The sequence below is a fragment of the Chaetura pelagica genome, unplaced genomic scaffold (genome assembly GCF_000747805.2).
Source record: "Chaetura pelagica isolate M959 unplaced genomic scaffold, ChaPel_1.0 scaffold108, whole genome shotgun sequence".
In the NCBI taxonomy this organism is placed as follows: domain Eukaryota; kingdom Metazoa; phylum Chordata; class Aves; order Apodiformes; family Apodidae; genus Chaetura; species Chaetura pelagica.
Window position 1 is genome coordinate 525,771 of NW_009970718.1, and position 24,444 is coordinate 550,214.

General features: G+C 35.4%; 1 protein-coding gene across 1 annotated transcript in view; it reads left to right on the forward strand.

Annotated features, from left to right (window-relative positions):
- The window catches only part of IMMP2L (IMP2 inner mitochondrial membrane peptidase-like (S. cerevisiae)), a 423,070-nt gene that overhangs the window by 260,448 nt on the left and 138,178 nt on the right, over positions 1-24,444 (forward strand). The window contains exon 3 of the mRNA XM_010006266.1: positions 15,678-15,743. Coding sequence (XP_010004568.1) covers positions 15,678-15,743 — 66 coding nt within the window. The remainder of the gene's footprint in view (positions 1-15,677; positions 15,744-24,444) is intronic.

Below are 24,444 nucleotides of genomic sequence, written 5' to 3' on the forward strand. Positions count from 1 at the left end.
TAAGCTCTACACAAATGATGATGAACATAGAGAGGCACTGATGCACGAGGCTCTCAGGACCCATTCCTTCCCCTGCTGTTATAGTAATCATCATGCCCCATGATGGTCAAATAGGAAACTACACTCAGTTCTTTACTAAAGGTGTTCACTGTTAATTTTGCACACCCACTGGAGTAAACTGAACCTCAAATTTGCTTAAACTGATTCAACCAAGGACTGTGTCCGAGTGCAATCAAGAAGTTACAAGGAACTCAGTGAATAGCAATTTTAAAAGCACTCTACAGGAGTTGCTCCTCTCAGTGATCATTTAAAAAAAAAAAAAAAAAAAAAGCCCAAACCAAAAATTTTTTGTGAATAGGTCTGTGAATGCTATTAATTGCTGATTACCAAAGCTCATAGATCCTCCCTGCTCCCTGAAGTTTGGTCATTTAAAACACCCTATTTGTAATTGTCCAGCCATGCCAGCATTACCAGTTTCTGCAAGATAAAACCATGTCTGTTCTTTAGTCCCTCTGTTCATCCATTCCACCCCACAGTTTAGTGAAGCTTCATCTCCTGCCCACTGATGGGCTAGATTGTACAGCTTTTATCATGTGGTTGCTCATTGCCTGGCACAGGTTTCAAAACCTCTGGAGCTTCCTCTTTCCTGCTCAAAGTAGCAATTTCCTTTCTTGCCCTCAGCTGCTTAACTAGTTTCTGGAATGATCTTACCAGATGGCAGATGTAATTGTTTTACTTAACACCCAGAAGCTTTCTTTTGTTTCCCCTCTTGTTTCTGTGAAACAAAGAATCAGGAACACGCCTGGAAACGAACTAGAGCTTTGTTAAACTGGTTTAAACTCATCTACATTTGGGAATTTGCATTTGTTTAATTAAAGTAATTAAAAATTTATTTTAATTCTGTTGAAACCACTTTGTCAATACTAATCAGGTCCTTGTAGTGCTTTAGTGCTGTATGAATTAAGACAAAGGCATTCTCATTTAGTGGGTGGCCTGACTACTTCAAGTAGAGTAGCAACTGAAATCCCTTGGGGAGTAACAGGAGCAGGCAAGAGAGCTGCAGACAGGGTCATGGCAGGGGAGCCCCTCATTCCCTGAGAGACAGGCCTGCAGGCTCTGGAAAGAAATATTTTGTTTCATAAATAGTCCTTTTAAAAGCTTATGTGTGGCCCTGCTCTATCCCCTCAAGCATGTTTCTTGCATGGGAATATATAGTGCTGAAACATGGAGGAGCTGTGGACTCCAGAGTAGAGAGGCCTGGCAGTGAGATCTCAATAGACTGGGGAGCTGGGCAACCACCAAGCATATGAAATTTAACAAGAGCGAAGTGCCAGATTCTCCACCTGGGACAGGATAATCCTGGTTATATGTACAAATTGGGGGATGACAGGCTGGAGATCAACCCCTTGGAAAGAGATCTAGGGGTTTGGGTTGATGACAGGTTGAACATGAGTCAACAGTGTGCCCTGGCAGCCAAAAGATTTTCCCACTCTGCACAGCACTGGTGCAGCCCCACCTGGAGTGCTGTGTGCAGCTTTGAGCACCTCACTATGGAAGGATAGAAAACTATTAGACTCTGTCCAGGGGAGTGACCCCAAGGTAGTGAAAAGGCTTTGAGGACAAGACTAATGAGGAGCAGCTGAGTCACTTGGCTTGTTCAGCCTGGGGAAGAGAAGGCTGAGAGGTGACCTCATCACAGTCTAGAACTTCTTAGCAGACAGCAGAGGGAATATGTGGATCTCCTTCCTGTCTCTGGTGACCAGTGAGAGGACAAAAGGAAGAAAAGATTCTTCACTGAGGGGGTGGTCAGCCACTGGAACAGGTTCTCCAAGGAGAGTGGTCACAGCACCAAGCATGTTAGAGTTCAAGGAGTGGATGACACTCCTAGTCATATAGTTTAGTTTTAGATAGTCCTGCAATGAGCAGAGAGTTGGGCTCTGTAATCCTTATGTGTCCCTTCCAACTTGAGATATTCTATGGTTCTGTGAAAAGAAGTGTGGGACCAGGCCAGGGACATGGTTGGGACAACTTAAAGTCCAACCTGCCAGACAAGTCTTCAGGGCTGAAGCAGGAACAAGATCAAACCAGCAAGTCAAATTTGTGGGTCAGTACTAGTAATATCCTATAAGAAAGAAAATAATATATTTGCCTGTGAAGCATTCCAAAAAGGTCTTAGAGCATTTCCTGAAAGCAAAGGAGATTATATTTCTGTCCTTCAGATAGGTATCAGTTGGCAAGCTCAAATTTTTTCCATATACCTAATGATTTTTGTGCCCACTTTGAACTAAGGAGAAAAGGAGCTCTTAACCAAGGAAATAATGAGATCCTCAGGTGGCTTAAGTTGGGCATCTGGTACCACTGCTCATTTTATAAATTTGAACTATGTTAGTACTTTCCAAATTGTGTATGATTATAAACTGATCAGTTGAGTACAGGGCTGCCTTTCCACACATAATAAAAAACATTAAATACAGAGTATGCACTAGTGTTAACATAGCTAATTTTCTTTCCAAAATTTATTGTGCTTTTTAGGACTTGTTGTACTGAAATGAAGAAGGTCTCACTAATTTTATTCTTACATTTTCTGCTCCACTACATGAATGATGAAATTGTGATTCAGCAGTTGTGGAGAAGATCAAATCTGTCTCATTAAGATACTTACAGCCTAAAATTTTTCTGCAAGGTATGTGATAGCTCACTGAACTGCTGCCAGCAATCTAAAACTCATTTATTCACGAATGAACTTGGCAGCAAAAATTCTATTTTATACAAGTTTTTATTCTCTCCACCTTATAGCCAAAACCAATCTCTTGGTGTCATTAATATTTTAAGAAAAGAAAAAATACATTTGTGTTCATAATACAAGTAAAAGCTGTTACTGTATCTTACAAAATTGTTTTTGAGGGAATACTGTTGCAAGTACTGTTAAATGTAATTCATACACTTTCTACTTACTTAAATTCAGCATTTTATGAAAGTAGGCTAGGGTTTTCCAAAAACTTTGAAATGTTTTTTTACTTTTACACATATCATTACAACTCAATTGAATTTTGCAAAGACTGGACTAAGGACCATCTTGTTGAAGTTGAGAATATATTTTAAAGAATAAATGTGAGCTGAAATCTGCCAACAAAGGCTGTTGTAGAAATTTATTTACTCAGCAAACTGTCAGCTGGATGGATAAGCGCAGAGCTCTTACAGATCTGAAAACTTTTTTCATGCATTTCCTTTCATGGCCCTGTTCAAATGAATTAATAATTCTTGGTTTATGCTTTTTTACTTCATAAGCTTTATTGTTTATTTGGGTCATATGCTCTTAAAAAGCCTTTCTGATGATATGTCTGACATTTAAAAAAATTTCTACTTAGACTCCTGTGTTATAAATTTAAACACTTCAATACACCAAAACAAGAAAGTAAATAAGAGAGAAATATCTTACTAATTTCTAACTTGACACTCTCACTAACACAAACAATAGTCACACCACTTCTTTAGTCTATACTTTAGTATTTTTTTACACAGCATTTTTCTTTTTTTTCAAGTCAGGTTTTTGTCTGGCTAAAACAACCATGTCTTCCAGTTCAACCAAAGTTTAGGCCAGCAAATGTAAGCTAGTGGAGCAAAAGAGGGGTGAAAGTTTAAAGAAAAGTGGAATGTCTACTGCAGATAATGTAAGGAGAGTGTGAGGATTTTTATGGCTACTGCCTACGTTTTCCTTTTTAGCGCCTGACAGAGAAAAAATAATTTGATCTTTATTCATTGTGAGTTAGAGTAAATTTAATTGTCTTATATTTGTTGCTGACTAGTAGCCATCAGGAGAATAATTACCATCAACGAATTAAAAAATCTTGCAGATTTATAGAGCTGTAAGGAGAAAGCCTGGTGATGCTGGCATTGCTAGCATATATGTACAAACCCTGGCATGAGTAAGAAGTCAAAGTCAAGATTATTTTCCTTCCTTCCTCACTGACCTTAAAGTATATCAAACAAACAAATGAAGAATGAACTCTGATGAATAAGCTGTGAATTGAACCAATTTTGCCAAGACAATGGCACCTGTATTTTCATGATGTGGATGTTTAGCCGCTAAAAATTTGCCTGCATTACAGAAGTCCACATTATGTTTATAAAACATGGGAACTGAAAAAGAGCACAAATTAGCTACAATGTTCCTCAAGATTTTTCAGCCAGCATTGATTTTGTTCTGGTCACAGTTCATGTATAAACTAATTGTCAATGGGTTAAATAGTCATGTGTCAAATATTGTGTAATGTACATTCCTCTCAGAACTGAAGACAACATGTATTACTATTAGGGAGATATTTCAACTATTCCTTTTATGTATAATTCCCCATACTTTCTTCATGAAACAAAAATACGAAAAAGATAGTTAAAAAAAATATTTTATATATATATTTCTGATAGTGAGTGTGTTGGCTGGACTAACCCAGCTATGGAGGTAGAGGGTGTTGTCCTTTTTGGAGAGACATCTGTGAGTGTACCAGCAGTGAAAATCTCCTCATCTCTGCGAAGGAATTGGCATGCCTCTTATGGGGTGTTAGGGCTCAGGGGTACTTGCTTTCACTGCATTCAGAGAGGTAATACTGCCCAGTACTAGCACAGACAATGTTTGTGAAAATCTGAAGGAAGAACAGCTTTCAATTTTTTCTTCTTGTGAGCTGATAGAATCAGGAATTTGAGGGATTCCCAGTTTGGTCCTATATGACAGATTTATACCACAAACATCCTTGCCTGCTGAGCACTCCTTGCCTGTTGCTAGTTGTTTTACTGCTGTTGACTCACCTTGTCAACTTGAACTGATCTCAGCTTAAAGTAGAGAAAGATCTGTTCCAAATGTGACAACTATTTCTTTCTTTCTTTTTTTTTTTTTTTGTAATAACATTATAATTATGTTCCTATTATCCATTTTGAAAGACTAGTTTAATCACATAGTGTCTGCACAGCAGACTTGAATAGCAGAGAGGGGTACTCTGGTAGCTTTTTATCAAACACTAAAAATCACAGGTGTCAGCACTATTGTCACTTAGTGCTTTGAATGTTCAGAGTTATATAAGTGCTAAATCTTAGTATTGCTATTTCTCAGTTGAAAAACCCAATAGACTAATCCTGAAGCTTCTGAATTATACAGTCCTTTAGTCTAAACTCATAGACACCGTTTTACGCTGTTGCACATTTTCTTTCAGGGAAGTAAGGTTATATTTGTACCATGATGGCTCAAACAACCCCACTACTGGAACATACATGCAAAAGATAGCTTTAAAGTTTGAGTCAGAAGTGTACAGTTAGTATCTAAAAACTGTACATAATGCATCTTAAATATATTCCAGTATATATTTTATTATCTTTGTCTGAAACAAATACCTATCAGGTATGGCTACTAGAATATTACAGAGATAATAAAAATAAAAAGGTTAGATTGTTCTAAATAATTACATTTCTGATGAAGTAGACACCAGTGTACAAAGATCTAACCCCAGTAATTTGCAGTGTTGTTCTAGCTATCTTAAGGTAAGAGTGTGAAAGGAGGTCTCTCAAACACAGCTACATTAAAGTTTATGTTTCGATCCTGTTTTAGATATACTATTATGAAAATATAGAGGTTTAAGTTTAGAATGGCAAAGATAATAATGCCAAGTTTGAATTGGCTGAGTTAATCTTTTTGTGCTTCTAATTTATGTTCTGGGTCAACAAGACCCAATGTATATAGTGCATATCAACACATTTCAGAATTTGTCACAACTGTCCAAAATATACAGAATAATTTGTAAATTGCATATTTAAAAAATCCAATAGTAGAACTAGTACAATTTTGGAGAAGTTTTGTTAATTTCATACCATATCTTGCATTTCTTCCTCCCAGCTTTTCATGCTGGTAATACTGCAAACATTTTCAACCACTAAAAACTAAATCATTTATTTCTTCTATATTAGTTTCTGATACAAACCTGTATCATCGCTTCTTCTGGCTTGAATTTTCTTTCTGCTATCCACTGACTGTTTTCTGTGACAGAACTTTTTCTTTTTTTCTAGAAAATTTATAATAAAGATAAAAAACCCAATGAATAATGTGTTTGAACTTTTGCCTCATGGATAGGGGGACGAGAGTGAGGAATGCATCATCAGAGTGTGTGAAAAGTGTCTGTAAAGTTTAATTCATCCTTTCCCCCTCCCTTCTTGCTTCGTCTGCCGATCCCTCTCTTTCCTAGCAATATTCTGAGCAGCATATCATTCACTTGGAGAAAAAGGTGACAGGGACCTTCTGCAGCAAACTGTCATACAGGATTGAGTTTGACAGGGTGGAAGGGGCTAAGGCTGGTTTTGCTGCTGCCTGAGACTGAAGAATTCATTTTAGGTGGAATAACCAGAGCAGACTGTAGCGTGGGATGAGCTGAGTAGCAAGTGTGCAGACCAACTCCTGAGGCTGTGTGTACAGTTGGGGAAGTTCCCCTTCACAGAGAAGGGGAACACTATCTAAAAAGCTTGTAAGCTGCATTGTGTGAAGGGAAAGTAATCTGTAAGTATAGACATTTTACTCACTAGTGCTGTTCACTGTTGGTGACACTTCTGGTTTATTTAGTCTTTCCTTTCTTACTTTCTTAAATAAATATATTTGCCATCATGCAAGAGAGGAAGTGTCTTGAAGCTCAGAATCCTAAAAATCTCATAACAAAATCCAACATGGGACATTACTTTGTTCTTGACAAACTCCTCCGAGGTCTTTCATGCCTACTCAAGTGATCGAAGTCTCTCAGACCAATATCCTCAGTTACTGTCCCTTCTGCTATATGTGAAAGCACACAAGGCGGGGATAATGCAATTAGTATCAAATGGAGCACAATACTTGATGACTTGCTGACATAGAAGATCAACTTTTGAGAAAGAATATCATGTGGAAAAATGCTGTCTATTAAATTTCCTATTGCTGCTCTTTGCCAAATCCTCATAAGCAGGTCATAACTCCTATTATTAGAAAGATTTCTGTCACAGCAGCCAATCTATGGTTAATTCATCTTGACTTCATCTGCAGAGTGGAAACCTGCGGTTAATTGTGGGCATTCTCCCCTCAAATGCTATGTAAGCAAAAAGCAGAAGTTGTGAAGATAAAAATTAAATGATACTGGTTTCTTTTCATTGTGAGGCTTTTCAGCTCTGTCCAATTATCTTATTAATGTTCTTTATTTAAAAACATATCTTGTAACTTGTACAAATGACATTTCACAGCTGTTGGTTTAGAATGTGTAGGTAACACTCTCTTTTTTTGTTTTGCTAATTTTAGTGTGGTTTTTTTCTGTACTATATTATAACAAAAAAATAAATTCTCAACTACATCAAGAAGTTGTCCTCACCATCACTCTCTATTTCTGAAATGTTATTTTATCATATAAGTGTATACAAGTTGCATTGAATTTAGTACTATACAGTCTGGGAGTAATTTATTTCTTTGTGCTTATGGAACACATAGAAATCTTTAGGATTGTATGCTATGAGCAGGTTTTTTTATACCCATAAATAGAGATGCAAAATTGTTTCTTGGTTAAGCCCTTGTTTTTATCTTTTATTAGGTACTAGGAAGATAATTGATTTTGACTTCCTGTATTATAAATGCAGAAAAAATATGTATATTACATGTGGTACTATTTTACCAAAAAATTAAAAATAATTCCAAAGTCGTGTCTTGGCCTCTGGAGAGATCTTTTAAATTTTTTCATATGTTTGTTTGGTGTTTTGTCTATTTGTTTTTCTCTGAATTAACATTGACATAATGTCTCTATTCTTAGATGTGTTTTGTTTTTTTTACCAAAAATGTATTACAGCTATTTTTAAAGTATGTATTTTATTGTAATTTCTCTCCTCTTTACCTTACCATTGGTACTTTACTTGCTTTACTGTGTTATTTAAAACAAATATGCTACAGATAGCAGATACAGAAATCTTGTAAGATTGATGAAACAGTATTTTTTTTCAGTAGTTTGTCTTTAATAATTTAATGTTAAGATAGTTAGACTAAGCTGACATTTGGCTTCCTTTTATAGTTAATTAGCGGAGAGATTTTCCTCCAAAAGGTGATTCATCCCACCTTAATTGTCTGTTACCTTCTGTGCACTGACTATAACAGACTTAGTTATCCAGGATGCTTAGTTTCTTGACCATAGTGCAGGTTAAATTTGAGAAAGTGTCCAGCTACTCAGAAATATCAAGGAAGAGATTTTCTCAACAGGTGCTTGAAATAGCATTTAGAAAAACTTAAAAAACAGTGTATTTATGAAGCTTAGGTAATTTCAAAGATAAGCAAAACATTAGATTCTTCAGAATCACAATTTTGTTTCCTACATATTGTGTTAATCCTATCTGAGATGCTAAGGTTGGTCTCCAATAGGGACAATGTGAGAACCAGGATTCTGAGCTTCTAAATCTCTTCTGAGATAATATTTAAATTCCTGAATCACTGATATTTTTAACATCTAAATATGCATCCAGTACTTTTTTCAAAAATGGTGGTGGTGTTATATGTAACTGAAAAAAGTTTTCTGGAACCCCATCAGAAAGGTATACAGATTGAAAATTACTGCCCAATGTGCAGTGGGTAGACACAATCAGCATCTTTGGACAGCAATTGATTATTTCTATGCCTAGAAGAGTTGCCACTGAACACAGATCTAATCCCAGAGAAGGTATAGAAAGAAGGTATAGAAAGAAGGTATAGAAGTGTCTCTTTCAGCAATTTATTTAAAAAGAAGCATAATTTTAGGAATCATGCTAGTAGATTATGTATAGATTAAATGGTTTCTTTCTGTTTAATATCCCATATGGCAACCTGAGAATGAATTTCAAGCACTTGATAACATGTTGCAGTTTTCTGTCCCTTTCCCTCTGTTGTCTGTTGCAACAGAAGTACATCATATTTTATTTTCATTACAGAGTAGAATATTTGGGCAGCTATAGTAAAGATGAAATATGGTTCCTATGCTACAGCATAATGCTTAATGAAACATTGAATATGTTACTGTTACTGAATTAAGCATGGAAGCCCAGATATTCTCATTCCTAGTTTGTGCTAACTTCCTATTTGGCAGATAAATACGTGCTTTCAAAGCCAAAGGTTAAAGTATAGAGTTTTTCAGCCCTTTTGGAAAAGGTGATGATGAGATGAAATGGCCAGTTAAAACAGCAAGTAATTAATTGAGTCTCTCTGTTAACAGGAAGAAGGTCAAGTGCACATAACTATTGTGATTACACAGGCTGCATTACAAGCAGCTGAGTTGTTTAACCTCGAAGGGGCAAGATTGGAAGGCTGACAACCGAATAAAAGGGATTTTACTTCAAAATAGTACCTATGCTTTTGAGTTACTGTAGTATTTTGAGGTTTTGCAGAGTGACTTGTCATATAGTTTTGCAGTACCAATTAGTTTTTTTCAGTGACACCTCTTTATAGAGTTTTTAATGTTACTTTTTTTTTTTCTTGCCTCACTTTAGCTACCTGACTGATGTTTTAAAATGGCAGTTTCTAATAGACACGTTTTCAAAAATTTTTTTTCTTTCTGTCTTTTTCTTGACTTTTTCTTGTATGTAATTCTGAAAGTTTTTCAGGTGCACAATTTGGATTGCTGGATCCAAAGTGTAAAAACACTTGCTTAATTTTTTCAGACAGGGATTAAACATCTAGTTTGCAGCAGAGAGAGTCCATAGTTATGCACCGACAAAGATCCAAAAGATTTGTGATAACTTTTAAAAATCTATGAAAAATGCTGAAAATCTTCTGTTGCCTTACCTAAAAGTGAGGTTGCAACTGTGTAAACTGCTGTAGAGATACTATAGAAAGCTCAATTGCTTGGAAAGTATGTAGATCTTTATTATTTTCCCTCCAACTCTTTCTTCATCTTCGTGTAGGAGATGTCTAAATAGTGCCTGGTACGGGGAAATATATTATGGATTTGTATTTACCATGGAAAATGACTGTGTTGTCCTTGGAGAGATACTTCCTTACTCTGTTTGAAAACTCAAGGCTAAATCAGAATGTGAAAAAGAGCTAAGGAATGCAGGCCTGTGGGAAAGGGAGAGAAAGAACAAGCCCAGAAACCCAAGAATTGCAGGGCCTGTGATAATTTGTTACATGTTAATTATTGCATGGCTATATGGCAAAGTGTATGACTTCTTTGCTGAGGCTTTATGCAGGTGATATATTTAGATTATTGTGTGTTTTTTCTTTTTGTTTAGAGATTGTTCAGAATTCCCCATGCAGTTTCAAGGAAGCACTGTTTTAGGTTAAGTTAAAAAAATTTAAGATTTAATAAAAATAAAATACTACCTTTCTAACAGCGTGTGGTTGCAGTCTGTAATTATTATGAAACACTATCTTCAGTAAAAACAAAATGTTTTTTTGGCAGTGTGTGATTTTTGCTTTTTACCAGAAGTTTGACTAAGAAATGCTAACGTAATGTAGAGTTACATTAAGAATTGCAGGATATTATTAGTACAGTTTTCCTCATATTTTTAGTAATATATTTGTACATATTTTCCACTGAAGCTGTTGAGCAAATCAAGCATCACTAGAACTTATGCCCAACCAGTTGGTGCAACTGCTGTATTGAAGTACTTATTTTGTAAATTATGGATGAGAAATGGTGAATGTGCAAAATGATTCACTAAGCCGGTATTTACTAGCACTGGGGCCTGCTTCTTCAAATGTAGCCCAGAGGGAATCCAGGAGCAATTGAAGAATGTTTTCTATTCCTCTCATTATCTGCCAACATTGTAAAAATTATGCACTATTTTTGCATAATATTTCTGTTTGAAAAAAAATGCTACTCTGTTTCACTTCCTTTAAAGTTATAACACTACTTAAGGTCAAAACTGGTTCAAACATTGTTACTGACAAGTGAGCATGGACTCAAACAGTTTTTGTAGTGTGGAATATCATTTGAAAAATGCCTCTTTAGCAGTTGAAGGGGAAGAAAGACAAAGGAGAAAATGCAAATAACTTCAAGACTTGCAATAGACATCCAGTATTTGAAACAAAGAGAATGGCCTAAGGAACATGTTATCTGTACAAAATGACAAGAAGGTATATTTCTCTTTCTATCACTAGTAGCTAAATTGTGGTTAAGGTAAATCAACTGAGAAATGGGTTTTGTCATGCAAACCTGGTATGTTTTATTAGTAAAATTACAAAACATTTAAATAGATATTATTTTTATAAAGGCCACAATATCTATTGATATTGAGATAATAATTAGGAAAGGCTGTCAGTGCTTTGCTGAAATAGAACAAAATGTCTCTTTCTCATAGGGATTCAATTATTATTTGATCCCTCCCCAAGAAACTGTCTCTTCTTAGGAACTTGTTAATTAATAGTTTAATTCAGACTGTGATTTTGGGGATGCATCACTGATAAAAAAAAGATGAAGCTATCTTCTCAATACGTGCCATGACAACATGCAGTGTATCTTCAGCTCTGAGAAGCTTTTTTTTTTTTTAAGAAAAGGAGATTGATTTCTTTGCAGCTCTTCTGCTATTTAGAACTAAATGTGTGTATAGGGAGAGAGGTGTTCCTATGTATTCTACCTTTTTTTTTTTTTCTTAAGAAGTATCAATTGGGTAGATAAAGAGAGACCTTCTGCAGAATGGTGCATAGGCTTAAGGCTAGAATGCTGTATTCTGCATTAGTTGCTGGGGCTGATTAAGGAGTTGTTATATACCCTAATCACCTGGGTGATGTACCTTCCCCTCTACTTAACCTAACTCAGTTAATTTTCGAATAAATGGCCAAACATGAGAGGGTTTAATACAAAGTTAATGATGTCCTGATGACATGGACATTTAATTTTCTAATTTTACTGTGGTGGAATTGGTCATTAGTTTTCAATGAAAGGTGGGTGTGGGTGCAGCTATGCAGTGGATGTGGACTATGCAGCTGGAAGTCAATACAGAATTAGACAAACACACATGATTAGGAGAAGGAGCTGGGATTATTGGCAGAAGACACTAACTGTGGCAGGTTGCTTGAGCTGAGTTGCTAAGACTGCATCTGGAAAACCAGAAACAAATACATATCAAATATCTGATTTTCTCTTGGTTAATTGTTTATTGTAAAACTTTTGATGTCACGATTCATGTGTTTGTGCATGAGGCTGGGATTTCTGCACTGGACAGTGCATAAGCTTAAATTTTGGAACAAATCAGAATTTGCTGCTAAGGCAGAGTGAAATGTCCCATTGTCAAACAGTATTTCAGACTGAGAGGATGTTGCTCTTCTGTTCTACTATTTGCAACCATTGAGTGATCTGTAGGTGAAGCTAAAAGAATTATTTAAAATACGCAAATTAATTTAAAAGCACAAATACAGGTTGGGCATAATGGATTGAGAACAGCCCTGAGGAAGAGGACTTGGTTATGTTGGTTGATGAGAAGCTCAACATGAGCTGGCAATTTGTCTCTTGCAGACCAGAAATTCAACTGTGTCCTAGCCAGCATCAAAAGAAGTGTGGCCAGTATCTGAAGGGGCCTACAGGAAAGCTGGGGAAGGACTTCTTAGAAGCCTGTAGTGACAGAACAAGGGGAAATGGCTTTAAACTGGAAGATTTATGTTGGACATTAGAAATAAATTCTTTAGTGTGAGAGGGGTGAGATATTGCAACAGGTTGCCCAGGGAAGCTGTAGATGCCCCTTCCCTGGAAATGTTCAAGAGCAGGTTGGATGGGGCTTTGAGCAACATGGTCTAGTAGGATGTGTCTCTGATCATGCAGGGGGGTTGAAACTAGAAGTTCTTTAAGGTCCTTTCCAACACAAACCATTTTATGATGCTATGAAAAAAAAAGTATTAGTCTTGGACACTACACAGACCATTGTTTATTATTTTTTTTTATTCTGCAGTGGTCATTTTCCTGAGGTGCTTGAACAAAGGATACTCTTGTTTAAAGAGGAATTGGTAACAATGAGTTATCTGAATGATCTTCCAGGTCTTTTCTAACCTGAATGATTCTATGATTCTGTGATTCTCAAACTTGATAGCTTGAGAGACACACCGCTAGGCTTGCCTGTTTTCCACTTTTCTTAATGGAAAAAGGAACAGCACCTATGATTGGAATAGAATTCAATCTGCATTTAAGGAGTGTATTTCTTTTCCAGTTGTTTTATCCAGTTGTATTTCTGATGTGCTGCTAACTGCTGTCTGTGCATTAGTATTTGTAATGTGCTTGAGATTTTCATACTTATTCTGTTTCTACCTGCACTGCTGTCCCTAAGTCATGCATAGTAAAAAATTATTACATGCAGATGAGGATATACTTTTGTACATGTAAGTGTAAGCTTAACTTTTTGAGAGGCTATTTTAGAAAATGGTCAAGGAATGGTAACTACTCTGTGAAACATCAGATATGGATCTGTCTGGTAAATCAATGGACACTTGTTTATAGTTCATGCTAATTATATGTATATCTTCTAAATTACATCTTTGGGAGGCAAAAAGTATTCATTCATTCAAGAATCTCGTCTTTTTTGCACACACTATAATTTAAAAGGAACATGCCTGATTATGACCTTTCATATAAGGAGAAAGAACAAACATAGTGTAATTTAGGAGAGTTGCAAACAGGTAAATCAACAGTTTATTTTGTTTTTCAGTTTCCTTCTATTTTGAATGAATCCCATTTTCAAATATTATTGCTTGTTGCCTCACCCTGATATCAGTGACAGAGAAGAACTAAATAATTACTAGTTAAGTATTTGGGGCTTTTTCTTCCTCTTTCATTTTTTAATTTGTTCTATACCAGCTGTGAAATTTCAAAGACAGAAATTGCCTCTATCTGTGTGGTTTTGTGGTTTCCGTAATCAATGAAATCTCAGTGTTACACTAAACATCTTTCAGGAAGGCATCAATACCCATTGCTTTAGAACTAGTCTCTCTTTCCTCCCGTTCAATTATTGTGGCTCTTGAACAAAAAATTCTGTTAATCTCTTGAAAATACTTGGTTTTAAAATGCCCGTGTTACTGGTCAGTTTGAACCTGCTGCTGCCACTCTTATCAGTTCTTTGCCATTTTCATGAATTATAATCAGAATTTTAGTATTAAAAAAACTAATAAATTGGTTTAAAACTATTCAGTCTTCAAATATTAAAAATATTCTTGGTTTTTAATAACTACCTGCAAGGAATTCCTTGAAACCTTTCTGATAAATTGTGTCATGGTTAAATATGTAATTACTGGCAGAAAAGTAACCATTGTTAGAGCAAATACTCATATCTCACTTTTAGAGTGATGTTTATTCAAGGTCATTACAAGTTTCTGCAGAAGGAAAGCAAATGAAAGGCTTGAAATTCAAAATTACACTCTTGAATTTTATTCAATTATTTTTTTTTTTAATTATTTTTTTTTTCAAATATATTGACATACACACAAAAAACCTCAAACTACATTTAAAATATTTGGAATACTTTTTTGCTTCATATTAAAAAACAATGAACAAGCCTAAGACTATTTTTCTTTTTAACTTTGGAATTGAAAGTAAACAGCAAATGCCATTTGTCATCCAGCAATGTGGACAAGTTTTTCATCCTGATTCATCTCAGCTTTGCTTTTCTAAGGAAATATAATCTTAGTGTGGTACCAGTTGACTAGAGATGAGCTTAAAGGTACTGGGCTGTTCTGAGGATGGCATGACCAATGTTCTTAGGCATAGAAACTGTAATATAAAGCTCTTGTGATTGCATACGTGTTCTTGAAGTCCAAGAAACAGAACCCAAGCATCAGCAGGACATCAATCTTTTATTACTTTTTTTTGTTAAAAAAAGAAAAAAAAATTTTTTTTTTTTTTTTTTTTTTTTTTAATAACATGAAAACACTCTACTAAGTTTGAATAGGTAAACAAAAAGGCAGAATGAAAAAAAAATGTATATAGAAAAGAAAGATATTTTACAGTGCATGTATGTTAACTTTAACCTTTCACAACTATGTTAGATCAATACTTTTAATAGTCTTATCTATTAACATGCATCCAGGAAGTTGGAGTATTCAGGCTGGGTATGAAAGTTCAGCTTTGCTTTCTCATAATATTCTGTAATGCATGATTAGAGTCCACTCAATAAAACATGTTTATAGGAAATTAATTTGAAGTGAAAACATAGTATTGCATTTAGAAGCTTTGGATAAAGTGGAAACTTTCAGAAAGTTTTACAATTATTTTTAAACTTCCATGGTTCCCTAGGCAAGGTTTACATAAACTAGTGATAGATATTAATATAACACTTTTTTTCTTTGCCCCAAAGTGAGGGAATTACATGAATGTTTAAACACAATACATTGTTAATATTTGATGGGGATTTTAATACATTAATCTATTTACAAAGGTACCCTCTTCATTGGTAGTGCGATATTCTACTTTAAATGTTGTGGAGTGTATTTTTCCTGATACAGGGGGTGTTGATTATTTTGGTGTTTGTAAACAGGTCATTTTTCAGCATCTGCTTTTCGTTGATGGTTTGCAATGAGAATGATTACAGTAGCTTCACTTCATGGTGGAACATCATGATTGATGCTATATAAAGGAGAACATGGAAGCTCCTAATGACTTTAATGGTGTTTATTTCTTTGCAGAATTTCTTTTCATTTTCTTAAAACAACGGGGACATTACTGATTGTATAACCTTGTCTCCTGTCTCAGATCTCCTAGAAACCCTGAACAGAAGATCATTAAACGAGTGATTGCTCTTGAAGGAGACATTATCAAGTAAGTATTTTAAGCCTTAGTCTCTGAGACTTTATAGGAATTGTGCAGGTTTTCAGTGGATTTTAAATCAGTATCCTAGACAACGAGAACTTTCTAGTATTTTCTTTCTATCTATTCTTAACAGGGATGTCAGCATTGTACCTGTCTCCTTTTTAATGAGAAGAGAAATGCTACACAAAACTGCTCACTCTCTCACAAAGGGTACATAGGTGCAAATAAAACTTGTTTCTTCGAACATCTTTGCCATGTATCAAGGCAGGTAATTGTATGGCATTTTTTCAATAACATTATAGGGCTGTGATTTTTCATTACAGAGTCCAGTTGCTGTTTTCATGCTATGGTTGGCAAATACAAGTAGGGTTTTTTTAGGGGGAGTCATTTCTGTTTCACGTTTGGGGGTTTTCTTATATTTGATTTATTTTATTATATTTTATTTTTGAGACACAGAACCCTCATAAATGACTGCCTTCACTGCAGTGTTTTAGAATCTAAAGGGAATATGGTAGGACTGCTTTGGAGTAAATAATTCTATAAAAAAAAATTGTAGCAAGAGTAGACTCTAGAGAACTTCAAGACTTGGTTTACTCTGACAGACCTTCGTACTGGGGCTGGCTGGAAATAAATTACTAGTAGATGTAAATCAAAAGTTTTTGTGGGAACAGTATTATTGTGATGAAAATGCTTGTTTGAAATGATTTCTTTGTCCCAGATACAGACTACAACTGGCATAGAGCTGGGAGGGTAAATCCCTAGTTTCCCACACTAAGATATAAATGACCCTGAGAGCTTTCAGACAGTATGTCAGACTGAAACTCAATTCATTTAGATAATGATTTTTGCTCTGGTGTAGTGAATACCTATGAAGTACTTGGCATCTGCAAATCAAATCAAGGATTTGAGAGTGCTCTCAATGAGCAGTACTGGTGGCCCGTTGGGCATTAGGAGATATATCTGGCTTTTTTTTTTTTTTTTCCCTTCCTTTTTTTTTTTACCTTTTGTAGTCAATTTAATCTTTGGTTTCTTGAAAAATTCCTAAGCAACTCAGTTTAAAAAAGATGGAAATAAATGCTGACTTTTCTGTTAAAACAAAATATCTGAAATGACAGAGACAAAGAAGATAATTTGATATCCAAAACCTATGGACATCTTCAGCTAAAATTAGCTATAAATTAAAATAACTGAAAACATAGGAATAGTATGGGCTACTGAGTGATGCCTTTTATAAAACTGTGTCCTTAAGAATGTACTTATTGTTTGATGTAGTTGATATTAGAGCTATGATTTATATAACTAAGACTGATTTTCATGATTCTGTATTCCTCATTCATTTCTGTAGCAATGTCAGAAAGACATATGCAGTCCTGAGTAATGTGATCTAGGCAATCCTGCTTTAGCAGGGGAGTTGGACTGGATGATGTCTAGAGGTCCCTTCCAACCCTGACAATTCCATGACTCCATGAACTTCAAGTGTTCCTTTTCACTGTTCTATATTATTAATGTTTGTATGAATTTTTAAAATTGAATGTAGTTTTTGATAACACAAAATATATTTAATAATTACATTCCACCTGTAGGAAATTAATTCTGCCGCACATTGAAATGCCATGAAACTTGGAACTTTTCATTAACTTCTGTGGGTGTTCTTGGCCAAATGGGCAAAGGTGTGGGGCATAATAGCTGTGAGAGTGTGTGCAGAATAGTAACGAGCCTGTAGGTCAGTGTATCATTCATGGGCACAGAAGACCGCACAATGATCCTAATTTATCTTTGGTAAAACATGTTAGATTAATTTATTGATAGAAATACTAATCTCAGTAATTCTGATGTGCATTTTTTTTCTATTGGAGCACATGAAAATTTCCCCAGAGCTTTTTGCTTTCACTGTAGAAACCACTTCTTAGTTAGAGACTGAATTATTGGACTATGATTAAGTTTTAAGTTTTTTATACACTTTATTGTCCCTTAATTGTATGTGTGTAGGAAATGTAAGTAATACTTGCCACTTTTCATACCACTAGGGCAAAGCAAAAACTTTGATATTAAGATAAAACAGCAAAGCTGGCAAGATTTTTCTAAAATATGTATTATTTTTGTAATGATACTGAAAACACATATGTGACTAGGATATTTGTGATTAAAACAGACAACTGGTAACTGAAAGGATGTATAGAAACCATAAAGATTTTGACTCCTATTTGTGTCTTAAGACAGTCTTTATTACAAACCAAAAAGAATTGGCTTTGATATCTTAAGATTCTATGTATTTTTATATATTGTATTATTCTGGATTGGCAGAATTCCCTCTTGCCAAGAAAACCTTCAGTCTCACTGCAGAGAAATTGTTTCAGTTCCAGGATACAGTAAAGTGGGAATAATCAGTTAGATATGCTGGAGTTCTACCATTTATGTGTGTGTTTGTGCATATAATGGTTTTGTGGAGAGGCAATGGTTTTATAGAGAGTTGTGTTGGCCGTTTTGTCTGGAAGGTCAATGAAATGTACAAAATCTATGTGTTGGTCTGTAAATTTTGCTTGATGTCATGTGCCAGAATGAATTAATACATGCTGTGAATGGTGAGGCGTCCAGAAATTGTGAGTTGGAAAGTATTTTCATGTAATGATTCAAGGGACAGGTGATAGACAATACGGTCTGTGAGTCTGTAGTTATGCTTTCATAGATGAATTAATTATCTTTATTCAATCTTTTTGGGGCATGATTAGGGATAGTTTTTCACAAGAATTCTGTTTTTCCTTATGTTATAAATTAAAATAAGTCTTACAGAAGAAATAGAATAGAATAGAATAGAATAGAATAGGATAGAATAGAATAGAATAGAGAATAAAGAATAGAGAAGAATAGTTCAGTTGAATGTGAGCTACATCTAGTCCAACTGCCTGACTGCTTCAGGGCTGACCAAAATTCAATGCATGTTAAAGGTATTGTTCAAATGCCTCCTAAGCACTGACAGGTTTGGAACTTCAACCACCTCTCTAGGAAGCCTGTTCCATACTTGACCACTCTCTCAGTAAAGCAATGCTTTCTAATGTCCAGTCTGAACCTTCCCTGGTGCAGCTTCTTCTTCCAAAGAATTTGAATAATAGACAGAAAATAACCAATTAGCCCTGGAGAATGGATTTATAGGTTATGTTGCATACAGTCAATATTGTAAAGTAGATCAGGTTTTGTTTTGTCTTCCTCAGATTCACAGAAGAATTGACTTCTAAGTAGGAAATAATTAAAATGGTTCCTGAAGACTGTTTAAATGATAATTCTTCCAAAGAAGGCCTTCTTTTAACAGTCAATATAATCTAATTTGTTAAAAATTACTGCTGATACTATAAAACACTTTGAATAACTTGAAAGTAAACTTATTAAAACTCCTTTTCTTAAATGCACTAGTGAAAAATCTATAGTAATCTATCACAGATGAGTTACGGCATGTTTTCAGTAGCACATAAATTAAGGTTTATCCGAAATAAAACAATATTAGAATTGGGATTAAACTTGTAATATTTAAAATTAAATCTGTTCAAACATTTACTGAATTAGTTTGTTTTCCTTCTGTCTGTCACAGTTGCACAGGTCAGCAGGAGCTTGGTGTGACAGTTCTGTTTCTTTCATTTAAATGTTTGCTTTTAAATAATGTGCCTAATTTAAGAATGGTATGTGAGCCCCAACAAAGAGTAAGTTTTAAAAGTTTTGTCCAGGGATTTTGCAAAGCTCTGTAGGAGTCAGTGTTGTGAGGAAAAATGTTTCAGCAAAACAATATTACATCGCATCTTGCAAAACTGCTCTGAAGACATGAATAAGGAAATAAACCTTGTTTCTTAGAGCATGACAATGCAGTGATAGATCCTTATATTATTAGGGTGATAGATCCTTATATTATTAGGGTGGAGATATAAACCAAAGTTCAATGACTTTTAAACTTTTACACAAGGTCCATCATTAAACTGCAAAAAATATTGCCATAGAATATTAGGAAGGTCAGAGATACCAAAGACTTCAAAAAAAGGAGTAGAGAATTAATAGAAATAAAGCCCATCAGCAGCTGTTACACGCAGAGATCACAGTATAACTTCATGCCTTTCTCTTGTAAAGTTCATGCAGATTGTTATGTCTTCCAGTCAAAGATCCCATTCCGCCTTAAGATATAACCAAAATATGGTCATTCTGTCCACTTACTGGAAAACCCTTTGAGCTTCAAACACTCTGTTTTTCTACTCCACCAGATGTTTGGTTGGTTTTGGTTGGTTGTGTTGTTTTTTTTCTCAGAGAGTAGTTCGAATGCAATATCCCTTCAGTGTGAAAAAGACAATCAACAAGTTTTCTTACTGTTTTGTTGTGTTGTTTTTTTTCACAGAACCAGCTCAATTTCATCAGGCAGTTGTAGCTGCTACTTGTTTTCACTGAGGGCCAAGGATGATTGTTCAACAAAACATCTATCTTTTTGCAGAAACTCTACTACTTGATAGTAGCTTGTGTTAGATTAGACAAAGTCCTCCTCAAAGTCTGTTGTCTTTGTGTTGTGTGTATAGATCTGTAAGCGGGGATCCGCATGAACAAGTGGGCTGGTGGAGATGACAGAAATGACAACTGGTAGTAGCCTGCTGAGGAACAGCACTGTTCTCAGAGATCGCAAATTTTGGAGCATCTTTCCTTTTGACTAATTGCAGGTTTCTTGTTCTGTCTTTGTGTTTCATGTATCTAAAGGATGTAGTAGCTGTCAAACTACCTCTTAGATGAAAAACTGCATCTTCCAAAATATTTTTATTTTGTGGCCATGTGCCCAGAATGCATATTTCATAGGGTTTATGCAGTTTATTTTGCTCTATTTATTGTTAGGTGCTGATGTGACATCTTTAAGCCAATGAAAGCTTTTGTTAGGTTCCAGCTATACTGCTCTGTCATGACTCTTCAGCATTACTTGTAGCCTTGCAAGTCTCCTAAATAAAGTTTCCATTGATTTTGATTCAATTTCCATACGCAGAGTCCTTCTGTGTCTGGGTTCCATTTCTGTAAATGCAAGGGATGGGAATATATATTGGTACAGCATCTTTAAGCTATAAAAAGCAATCTAACAAAACCAAGTTCTGTAACTATCAAGAATTTCTAAGTTTCTATAGATCTTTAGGCCCAGTAATGTAGGTCTGCAAAGCTAGATTTCTAAAATTTGGCATACTCGCTAAATGTGGAGAAATGTTTTTACCTTGCGTTGGACTTTAGTTGCTTAATATTTGAGGAATGTGTGTGAAGGGAGAGAAAGAATAAGAATAGAAATTTGAAAATCAGGGAAAATTGTACAAATGTAATTTTTTTTTTTTTTTAAAACGAACAGAGTAAAATAATTTTTCACAAAGGCAAAAATTATTAAAATATAAAAAGGAAAAGACATAGTTTTCCAGACTAATTTTTATTTTTTTTTCCACATTGGAAAGTGTGAGTGTTGATATTAGTGCTGTACCCATTACTCCATGCAGTAAGGTCTGCATAATTTAAAGGACATATTTTCTTCTTACAAGTACATATAAAAGCATAAGATAGCTAAACCATCATGTGTTTCATTGTTATAATTTCTCTGATATTTGAGTTGGTTTCATTTTTCAAAATTCACTGAAAGCAATGGAATTACAATATAGACCCAGTGGGAATTCTTGAACTCTTAATATTAAAAGAAAAAAGACAACATAAAATTATTCTCTGAGATTGTACACAATTTGCAGGGTTAGCCAACAGAAAAGGAAGCAACATATCCTACTACCTCTGAAGTGAGGAATTTTGATTTGGACATCACTGAGACCATCAATAACACTAGTTTTCACAGAGTTACTATTCAGACTGAACCCAAAGGTACTGAAAATTGAGTATGCAATTGCAATATGTACTCAGCTGCTTTCTATTAGTATGCATCTGAACCAAGATGCAAATGACAGCTGCATCTACAGGAGGGAAAAAGGTTTTTTTATTATTTCTTCATTCTTTTATTATTTTTTTGGGGGGAGGAGGTTTAATTAGAGAAGCAACACTCTAAAATGCAAAAAACAGCATCTCTTTTAAGATGGTATAGCTGTGAACTCTCTGCATAACGAGTCTCAGTAGTCTTCAAAGACTATTTTAATCTGCCGGAGTAATAAACAGTGGGGAAGTCTTTTAAATGCTCTGTAGACACCTTGGAGTAACATTTCTCATGGCTTTCAGTAAATCCCTGTAGTTACACAGCCCATGGTTATTGAGAAGTATACTCCAGGGTATGAAGAAAGAGTTTCTGCAGATGCTTATTGACAGCACTAGCTGCAGCTTTGTGTAATGCTATTCTATCTTGTGCTAATATATATTAAAGGAATAAGAGAAAGGAGGCAGACAAGTGTATGATGTCTTTATCATTGAAAACTACAAGGATGGAGAACAGAAATCTAGGAGAGGAGCTGGGAAAAGTACCATAGCCTGTCTGGACTGTGGTTACGCAGAGTCCAGAGCAAATAACTGGGATCTTATAACTGGTGCTCTTTTATTGCACTTGTTGGTCAATTGTGAAGTTCTCTGCAGTGCAAACATTCAGAAGAGATACAGCCACCAGTTTACTTCTCCTGACTGATTTCCATGTGCTGAACACTGAGTAGAGACCAATGTAAGAATGGATAATACTACTGATAGGCCAGTCTTTATTTGCTATGGAATTATTTTCCAGGTTTTAAACACAAACATTATGAATAGGGCTGTGAATCACACAAATATGTTTTTAGGAAAAGTACCATTGTGTCTTATACCACACATAGATTTCTGTGTCCAGTTCTGGGCAGGAAATACATTGATAATCTAGAACAAATTTAGCAGAGGGCCTCAGGCCCTCAAGCTGGTCAGGGGCTGCAGCACTTGCTCTGTCAGGAGAGCCTGAAGAAGAGGAGGCTTTGAGGTCACTTAAGAGCAAGCCCCCAATACCTATGGGAAGATTAGCAAGAAGGTGGAGTCAGTCATGCAATAGGCATAATGTGAAGCCAGGGAGGGTCACACTGGATAGCAGAATAATTTTCTCTGTGAGGATGGTCAGGCAGTAGGGCAGCTGCCAGGGAAATTGTGGTCTTCATCCTTGGAGATGTTAAAACCCTACTGGATAAAGTGCTGAACAAGCTCACTTGATCTTGAAGCTAACCCTGGTTTGGACAGGAGATTTGATTGGAGACCTCCTGAGGGCCCTTACAACCTGAACTATCCTATGATTCTATGGTATCAAATACTAAGTTTCAAATGTGTTACATCACATTTAGGGGAACATTATCTTTGTTAGGAGCTTAAACAAATGCAGTGTATTCATCTCATTTAAGAGAGCATGTCTTTTGTAGGCATTTTTCTTTAAAGAAAAACATTTAATTTGTTTCACTGGGAGTTGATTTGCTGCCAAGACATCAGACAGTTAGAAAAGACATGCATACAAGTATAATAATCTCAATGGGAAGCTCAGTAAGTTGTCTTTATGAAGATTTTAAAAAAGTGAGCAGCAAGTGAATGAAATGCACAAACATTTAACAAATACAATAGTTTATAAAATGTGTTCATTATTTTAGTTTTCACAAATTATGTCCTTTTTACATTCTAAGCTACTGATACAAATGTCATTCGTGGTCTGAAATTTGGCACTGAAATCCATACTGAGACATCAGAATAAAGGGTGTGTTTAGTAAAAATGGTCTTTGTCTTGAGCAATTTAGAGCTTCATCTTCTCAATGTTTAGAAGTCATCTTAAAAGTAATTTCTGGATAGAAGTTAAGCTCCATTTCAACTCTGATGCTCATCTACATGCATTGCATTAAAAGTTCAGTGTGACAAGAACCAAGATGGGAGTAGTATTAAACCCCTTTTATAGAAGATGATGTCAGGATGAAAGATATTGTAGGTTCATGGTCATGTAAGAAGTGTGTGGAACAGCCATTAACTGAACTCCCTGACTTCCTCCTCCCATAAAATGAACAATAAGTTCATGTACTTGTCAGCAGGAGATTTTTCTAGGTGTACTGGAAAGCAAACAATATTCAAAACCTGGTAATCCATGCACTTTCCTCCTGAAAATTGAAAGGACAATTTTTAATAGCTTGAGCAGTATTAGGATCAGGGATAATTTTACATTTGCAAGTTGAAGAAAAACATACTGAAACAGAAGAGTGAATAATGTAAACAAGTCTTTCAGATTATTTAATTTACAGCAGTGCAGCAGTCCTCTTACTCTCTTTCTTCAATGTATTTAGGGTGCTGTACTCACCCAGGGATACTGTGAAGGAGTTGTATCTGTCTATAATGAGTAGAAAAAGCTATCTTGCAAACTAGACTCCATATGGGGTTATTTCATTATCTGCATCATTATCTTGGCTTCAAAGTCCCAAACAAATAAGTTTTTTGGGTTTGTTTTGTCAGAATTCCTTTGTCCCCTTTAAGGGAAGAATTAAGCAGACTTTCTGTTTGTTTCAAATCAATTAATAGTCAGGTCACTGCAAATGACTGAGTTGCTGATTTTTGAAAGTTATTGCTTTTCTCTGCTGCCCTTCCAATTTTACACACACAGAAACACACACACAGACGCTCATTCCTCCTTTCTTCCACTCCCGACTGCTGGAGATATTGCTCCCTCATGTGATTCATTTAAGTTGGCTGTGTGCATGATATTACTCCAGTCTAATGAAGAAGATTAATTTCTGTCTCCACTCATGTG